At 39.8% G+C, this 9046-nt stretch overlaps 1 protein-coding gene across 1 annotated transcript in view; it reads right to left on the bottom strand.

Annotated features, from left to right (window-relative positions):
• WNK3 (WNK lysine deficient protein kinase 3) overlaps positions 1-9046 on the bottom strand; it is a 262648-nt gene that overhangs the window by 101405 nt on the left and 152197 nt on the right. Inside the window, exon 11 of the mRNA XM_003802721.2 lies at positions 206-353. Coding sequence (XP_003802769.1) covers positions 206-353 — 148 coding nt within the window. The remainder of the gene's footprint in view (positions 1-205; positions 354-9046) is intronic.

The raw sequence follows: 9046 nt of genomic DNA on the forward strand, positions 1-9046 counted from the left end.
AAAACGTTCACATTCTACTCTTAGAAAGATTCACTTGTACCCTTGTAAGATAAACCTCAGAAGTGATCCCTCCAATCCTCCTCCCTCCACCCATTCCCCCCTTCCCTCTACCTCCCCTCTCCCCGTATTCTTAGGCTGTTATTAGGTTATAGCTTGAAACTAATTTATACATGTACTCTTAATAAAACCATATTTTCACACTGACCTGAAGAACAGTAAGCTGAAATTTAGTCCCCTTCTCTGGTCGGGGACAGGAAGCTCTTCTCTGTTTGACACGATCCTGTTTGCCATTTCCGCTTGGATTATCAAGGTTATTGGTGTTTTCGTTCATAGCTGCCACATCTTGAGTCAAGCTAGGAATTAAAAAAAAAAAAAAAAGCAACTCATTCCAGCCTTGATGGGAAAATTCTAATGAAAATTCCCAATTATAAAATCATAATGAGTTTTAAGAAAAACCTATAAATAAAAAATATATACAATATATTTTTAGAAGTTACAATTGTACAATTATGTGAATATACTAAAAGCCATTGAATTATATACTTTAAATGGGTGGAGAGTATGTTAATTGTATTTCAATAAAGCTATTTTTTATTTTTTCTTATAAAACTATTTTTTAAACAGATTAAGTATACTTATTTGGCAAACATCTCAGAGTGATAAAAAATGAAAGAAAAACAATGATAGACCTCTGTGGAATCTTTTAAAATTTTATTAATGCTATTTTTTATTTAGAGATGGGGCCTCGCTATGTTGCACAGACTGGAGAATGGTGACTATTTACAGGCACACTCAGCACAGTGTGTCCTTGAACTGGTCCCAAGTGATTCCCCCACCTCAGCCTCCCAAATAGCTGGGATTATAGGCATGTGCCACTTCACCTAGCTCTGTGGAATCTTTGATTAAGAGATATTCTCAATAAATTTATCTTGTTTATTTGGGAATTACTTTGTTAATAGGCCCAAATAAAACTTGCAAAACTAAAACAAATTCTCACTCAAAATATACCTATTTATGTAATAAACTCAACAGGGGCTAGACAGACCAGGTATAGGAGCCAGGTACAGTGCACAAGGCAAATAAAAAATTAAAGTGAATAACGTAAAAATGGTTCAACATGATTAATTCTAATTAGGTATGTTTTACATATTTGAATCAATATAACTATGAAAAGGCAGGCTACCTTAGTTTATCTGTGTCAAAAGCATTCTTCAACATTTTCTTTAATAAACTTGAAGATACTTCTTTTTTAAAATTTTACTTATTTATTTATTTTAGATACAGAGTCTCACTTTATCGCCCTTGGTAGAATGCTGCGGCATCACAGCTCACAGCAATCTCAAACTCCAGGGCTTAGGTGATTCTCTTGCCTTAGCCTTCCAAGTAGCTGGGACTACAGGTGTCTGCCACAATGCGTGGCTACTTTTTGTTGCAGTTTGGCTGGGGCTAGGTTCAAACCCACCATCCTTGGTATATGGGGCCAGCGCCCTTCCCACTGAGCCACCAGAACCACCCAAGATATTTCAATAAATACAAAAATTTCAATTTTATTTATCTCTTCTAAGAACCAACGTTTTGTTTCATTACTTTTCTGAATGATCCTTTTACTTTCAATTTCACTTATTGCTGATTTAATTTTGGATATTTATTTTCTTCTGCTAGGTTTAGGATTGGATTGCTCTTCTTTTCCTATTTCTTTAAGATGATTCATTAGATTGTTAATGGGTTCTCTTTCTGCTTTTTGAATATAGGCATCTAATGCAATAAATTTCCATCTCAGGACTGCTTTTTCAGTGTCTCATAGGTTTTGGTAATTTGTGTCTTCATTGTTGTTATGCTCAAGGAAGTTATCTCTTCCTTGACTCAACTGTCATTCAGCATAAGGTAGTCTAATTTCCATGCCTTTGTGTGGGGTGATGATTTTTGTTGAGTTTGACCTTTATTACCTTGTGGTCTGAGAAGATACAAGGTAAAATTTCAATTCTTTTGATTTTGTTGATGTTTGTGTCCTAGGATATGGCCTATTTTGGAGAATGTTCTATGAGCTGACAAGAAGCACATATATACTTTAGCTTTGGGATGGAGTGGTCTGTATATGTCTAATAAGCACAGTGTTGGCCCGTGGAACATTTGGAGCATTTAAGTTGGGTACATAAATATGTAAAATTGAAAAGTCTTCTTGTTGTATTGTTCCCTTGACCAATATAATATGTCCATCTTTGTCTTTTTGGAGTTTAGATGCTTTAAACCCACTTGTATCTGAAAATAACACTACAACTCCTCCTTTCTTCTGTTTTCCATTTGCCTGAAAAATTGTTTTACATCCCTTAAACCTAAATTTTATTTTATCCTTTGAGGCTAGGTGTGTTTCCTGCAGGCAGTAAATGGATGGATTATGCCTTTTTATCCAATCAGTCAACCTATGCCTCTTCAGTGGGGAATTCAAGCCATTAACATTTATTGAGAGAATTGATAAGCATGATGGAGCTCTATTCTTCTTACTTTGGGAAAGTTTATTACTTAGTTTTATCTTTTGCATAATTGTTGAAGCTAGGTTTTATCCTTTAGTTTCTGGGAGTTTGCTGGTGGTCCACTGTGATGGTCAGTGTGCAGAACAAGTATTTCCTGGGAAGCTGGTCTTGTTGTAGCATACATCCTCAATGTTTGCATATCGGTAAATAAGTTGATTTATCCATCAATTTTAAAGTTTAGAATGGCAGGATATAGAATTCTGGGATGAAAAATTGTTTTGTTCAAGAAGGTTAAAGGTAGATGACCATTCTCTTCTGACTTAAGTTTCATTTGAGAAGTCCACTGTCACCCCAATGAATTTGCCACTGTAGCTCAATTGGAGTTTATTCCTGGCTGCTTTCAGAATCTTCTCTTTTGTCTTGACTTTGGACAGATTCATGTCAATGTGAATTGAAGTTCTGTTTGAGTTGATATGACCTGGCGTTAGATATCCCTCTGAAAGGAGTGTAAGAGAATCTTTAGTGATACTTGGGAAATTTTCATTTATGATATGCTCTAGTAGGACTTCCATTCTTCTAGAGTGCTCTTCTTCCCCTTCTGGGATACCTATAATTCTTATGTTTGAATGGTTCATAAAGTCCCATAATTCTCTCAGTGAACCTTCTACTATTGGTCTCTTTTTTTCCTGTCTCTTTAACTGCCTGTGTTAGCTCAAGAGCTTTGCCCTCTACATCTAAGATTCTTTCCTCTGCATGGTCTAATCTGTAATTGATACTTTGTATTGCATCTTTAAATTCCCCGATTGACTGCTTCAATTCCTTAAGGTCCATGATATCCTTTCTATGTTCTTCATATCATCCAGCTCTTATTTGATTGTTTGTGGATTTGCTTTTGGTTATTTTCCACTTTATCAGCAATTTCCTTCATTATTTTTACCATCCATATTTTAAATTCCATTTTTAACATTTCCTTATAGGTGGAATCTTCTGCAGTAGCTACCACATGATCCCTTGGAGGATGGATGCTCTGTTTTGGTTTTTCATGTTGCCAGGATTCTTCTGTTCTTTCCTCCTTATGAGTGCTTTCTCTTTATCTATTTCCTTGACCTACTTTTTGCTTTCACTTCCTTCTGCTCTTTAAGTTATTGTGCCTCTGATCTAAGATGTTGAAGTGTCTTTTTGTAATGGACTAGAAGAAAGAGAAGAACGAAGAGCAAGAAGGGATAAAGGATTCAAGAAAGAGAAAGGAAAGGGGGAGAGTAAAAGTGAAGTTTGACAAACAGAAGATAGAAACAGAAAAAGAGAGACAGGAAAATAGTGGTGTATAGGAGGGTACTTTGACCCAGACACACAAATTCTAACTTCTGGGAGGCTGGTCAGGTGGGTCCTTCGAGGTCTGAAGCTCTTTCTTTGGCAGCCTTAGGAGACACAAGAATCCTCCCCAAAACATAGAATAAAAACAAAAATAATATAAATCAAATCAAAACAAACAAACAAAAAAAACCTTAGGGGATGAAATTGGGGAGTAAAATAATAGAAGGGGCAGAAAAGCTAGGAAAAAATGAAGCCCTAATTATTACAGAAGGAAACAATGAAAAATTATAATTACATGAAAACAAAGAAAAATCTAGGGGGAAAATGTTGGAAAAAATTTAAATATGAAAAAGAAAACTAATGGCTGATTAGAAGCAGCTTTCAACAGAGGCTCGAGTACAAAGGGAGAGATATTGGACTGAAGTGGATGGAAGCCAAATGTAAGGAACTGCACACTGAGAGGACTATGTCAGATATACATCACCCAGGCTGAATCAAGCAGCATAAAAAAAGAAAGTAGGAAAAAAAAAAAAAAGAACAGGAGAATAGGCATGAGCCCAGCTCCAGGAGGAAGGGAGAACTCCCTCCCCCTTAATGGGAGCTCCAAAGGACGTGACCAACCCACCAGCGAACAGGGTTCAAAAGTCTGCTCGCCTTACCCCATAGGACGGCAGACACTAAGCCCCAGTCTTATTTTATTATTGATGTCCAACTACTGAGCCCAGGCCCCATCCTACCTGGCACAGAAGAACAAATATTTTTCTTGCAATCTGGAGAATTCATATCACCCTTTCCCCATCCCAGTTGCCAGAAGGAGTGCCCTCTGCAGAGACTGGAGTGTTTGGCAACCTGACTGAAAAGCCAAGGAAGTTTGCTGGCCACAGAGCTGCATCCTGAGAACAGTAGTGTACCAGTCCTAACTTTGGTGGAGAGACAGTGAACTACCTATGTCCAGCTCAAGCAGATCTGTTTTCTGCCCTCCAGGAAAAGCTCTGTGCTCGACTGTGTAAGTGGGCCACTGCTTAACTGACTTTGAATTTCGACTGAACTTTGGACTGTGCAGTCTACCAGATGGGGCTTAGGTTGACTGGGTGGGAGGGGCCTGCTGTTTAAGCAAATTTGGACTGAACTTTGGATTTGCATTCTCTACCTGGCAGAGACTCTCTGAGGTTAACTGGGTGGGCTATGCCTCACACCACACTCTTAATCTAAACTTCAGACCTACACCCCATGCTGGGTGCCAGTACCCTGAACTTGACCATCCAGTATTGCGCAGTACCTAAGCAACTTTATCTGACCTTTGGGTGTAAACTCTACATAGAGCTATAGCCTTCTGAGTTTGATTGGCTGGATGGTACCAAGTGCAAGAGAGTCTCTCCTCAACTCGGGGACATTTCTGTCAGCTGGGCAGCCCTGTGAGCTTCAGTTGGTGGGCACAGCCAGTGCTAGCAGAGCAACTTTGACTGGATGATGAAACCTGCCATATCTACCAATTCTCTCAATTAATGTTAATGATTTGAACTCTCCTCTACAGAGGCATAGGCTGGTTTACTGGACACAAAAACTCAGGCCAGATATCTGTTGCCTACTCAACTTACCTCAAAGGATAAAAGAAGACTCAGACTCAGGGTGAAGGGATGGGCAACAGTATTGCAGGCACATGAAAAGCAGAAAAAAGCTAGGGTTGCAATCTTGTTTGCAGATGCAATAGGATTCAAATCAACAAAAATAATGAAAGACAAATTTGGACACAATATACTTGTCAAGGGAAACACACAATATGAAGAGATTTCAATAATTAACATCAATGTACTCTATTTGAATGCTCCTTGACATATAAAACAAACCATAACAGATACGAACAATATGATATCTTCCCACATTATAATAGTTAGAGATTTTAACACTTTATTGGCAGTACTGGACAGATCCTATAAGCAGAAAAAAGAAATAATGGACATAAACAATAACCTAGAACAAATGAACTTAAGAGATATTAACAGAACATTTTATCACTACAAAACTGAATACATGACTGAGCCAGCCAGCCAGCCAGCCAGCCTGCGCATCCCCTCATGCACCTATCTGCTGGTTGGTCCCCCGCCTCAGGGGGCTGCCTGGCGCCATGCGCCCAAGACTGAATCAGCCACCCTGGGGTTGCCCAGGAGTGCCAAACTAGGATTGATCTGGGCATGTTCCCCAACCACACCCAGTCGCCCCAGCGGGCAGAACCAGGATTGATCCAGGTGCTGCCATTCTCCTGCTCCCTCCTCCCCCATCAGGCCAAACCAGGACTGATCTGGCCATGCCCATGCCCCGTGCCACCACTGCTGTTCCCCTGCCCCCTGCTGCCCAGGTGGAGCTGAACATGGACTGATCCAGCTGCTGCCATTCCCCTGCCCCCTCGCACCAGCGGGGTGAACAAGAACTGATTCAGCCACGTGTTCCCCACACGGTTGCTGCTGTTCCCGTGCCCCCTTGTCCCTGCGGGGCTGAACTAGGAATGATCTGGCTGTCCGCATGCCCCTATGCCAGGGCTGCCATTCCTCTGCCCTCCAGTTGCCCCAGCGGGGCTGAACTAGGACTGATCCAGCCACGGCCATTCCCCTGCTCCCCAGTTGCCCCAGTGGGCCTAACGAGGTCTGATCCGGCTGTGCAAGTTACTGCAGCTGCCACCATTCCCCTGATGCCTGGTAGCCTCAGCGCCCAAGAACTGGGAGAAGACGACAGATATGCCCTGTTTTTCTGAGCAATCAGAAAAAGCCAGCACCTTCCCCAGTGGCAGTCACTGACTGAATGGATAGGAAAAGGTCTCCAAACAGTGTAAATTCAGCAAGGGGCAGAATCAGAGGAAAAACTCGGGCAACTGGAATAACCAGAGTAGATCAAATCCCCCAAGGAAAAATGGGACAGATGCAATTGAAGACCCCATCCATAAACAGATGTCTCAGATGTCAGAAATTGAGTTCAGAATTCGGATAGCAAATAAGATTAACAGAATGGAAGAAAGGAGGGAATTAGAATTTCAAGAAATTATTCAAAAGATATCTCAAGAAATTATTCAAAAGATGTCTCAAGTATTCAATGATTTCAAAGATAAAATGACCAAAGATTTTGAAACATTGAGGTAAGAGCTTGCAGCCCTCAAAGATCTGAAAAATACGGTAAAATCCCTCACTAACAGAATGGAACAGGAAGAAGAAAGGATCTCTGACATTGAAGACTGTAAGGGTTAACAACTATATTACAGCACATTCAAGAAAAAGTGCATCTTAGAAGGAGGCACCTAGCGACCTTGCTGATTAAGAAAAACAATACAAAAGACCAGAGGCGGTTTAACACGTGCACACATTCCAAAGAAATTTACTCATATCACTCTCCACCTTCTTCCTACTTCATCCTCACAATACTAGCCTATCACAAACCAGGACTACATACATAACCAAATCTAGAAGTACCCCTTGTTCCCCCACTAACTAAAACTATAAAAACCCCTACCTATTACAATAAACAGCTTCGGCTCAGTCCCTTTCCCAATGTGTCTGTCTTGTCTTATTTGTCAATCCCCTTTCATACGCCGACTCCCCAAACCGCCACCGCCCGCCAGTCGGGAGGCGGCAAAAGACAAAGCCTTTGAACGAGCCCAAGAGCTCAAAGATGAAGAGAAATGCAGAGCAAAAATAGATCTTTCTCTCAATGAGCTCTTGGATAATTTGAAGAAAACTAATATTCGCCTTAATAGGAATCCCTGAAGGCGACAAAATTGCTTCACAAAACATAGAGGCTCTTCTTCATGAAATTATGAAAGAGAACTTTCCAGAAAGGCCAAAGGATTCTGAAATTCAGATAACAGATACTTTCAGAACCCCAGCACGACTCACCTGGAACAAGACATCACCCAGGAACATCATAATTAACTTCACTAAAGTTAATATGAAAGAGAAAATTCTGAAAGCAGTTAGATGCACGAAAACCATAACCTACAAGGGGAAGAGTATTAGAATGACTGTAGATCTCTCTGCTGAAACCTTTCAGGCTAGAAGAGGATGGTCATCAACTTTGAATTTCCTAAACCAAAATAACTTTTAACCCAGGATCCTGTATCCAGCTAAACTGAGTTTCATCTATGATGGAGAAAAATACTTTAATGACATTCACATGTTGAAGAAATTTGCCATAACTAAACCAGCTCTCTAGGAAATTCTCAAACCTATCCTCCATAATGACCAGTGCAATTCTCCACCACAAAAGTAAATTCACTCAGAAACTTTTGATCAAATTCCAACTTCCATAGTGGCGAAAAGACTGAAAATGTGTACTGGACTTTCGAGTAACTTGATACCCAAAATTTTATGAGGCTTATCAATGAGTTCAATCAATGTGAATGGATTAAATTGTCCTCTAAAGAGCCACAGATTGGCTGATTGGATACAGAAACTCAGACCAGACATCTTTTGTATATAAGAATCTCATCTTACCTTAAAAGACAAATACAGACTCAGGGTGAAGGGATGGTCATCTATATTCCAGGCTCATGGAAAGCAGAAAAAAGCAGGTGTTGCAATTTTATTCACATATACAATTGATTTCAAAGCACTAAACTAAGCAAGGATAAGGATGGCCATTTTATATCTCCTAAGGGTAATACTCAATATGACAAGATCTCAATTATCAATATCTATGCACCCAACCAGAATGCACCTCAATTTATAACAGATACTCTAACAGGCATGAGCAACTTGATCTCTCCCAGCTCCATCATAGTCGGAGATTTCAACACTCCTTTGGCAGTGTTGGACAGATCCTCCAAAAACAAGCTGAGCAAAGAAATCTTAGATTTAAATTCTATTCAACTATTGGATCTAACAGACATCTACAGAACATTTCATCCTAACAAAACTGAATACACATTTTTCTCATCAATCCATTGAACATACTCCAAAATTGATCACATTTTAGGCCACAAATCTAACCTCAGTAATTTAAAAGAATAGAAATTATTCCATGCATTTTCTCAGACCATCATGGAATAAAAGTTGAACTCAGTAATAACAGGAATCTGCAGTTTCTTACAAAAACATGGAAGCTAAATAAACTTATGCTGAATGACAGATGGGTCAGAGACGAAATCAAGAAGGAAATTACCAAATTTTTAGAACAAAATGATAAGGAAAACACATGAGTTATCTGAACCTCTGGGATACTGCAAAGGCAGTCCTAAGAGGGAAATTTATAGCACTGCAAGCCTTCCTCAAGAGAAC

This window comes from Otolemur garnettii, unplaced genomic scaffold, assembly GCF_000181295.1.
Source record: "Otolemur garnettii isolate 467f Iridium unplaced genomic scaffold, OtoGar3 scaffold00256, whole genome shotgun sequence".
Lineage (NCBI taxonomy): Eukaryota > Metazoa > Chordata > Mammalia > Primates > Galagidae > Otolemur > Otolemur garnettii.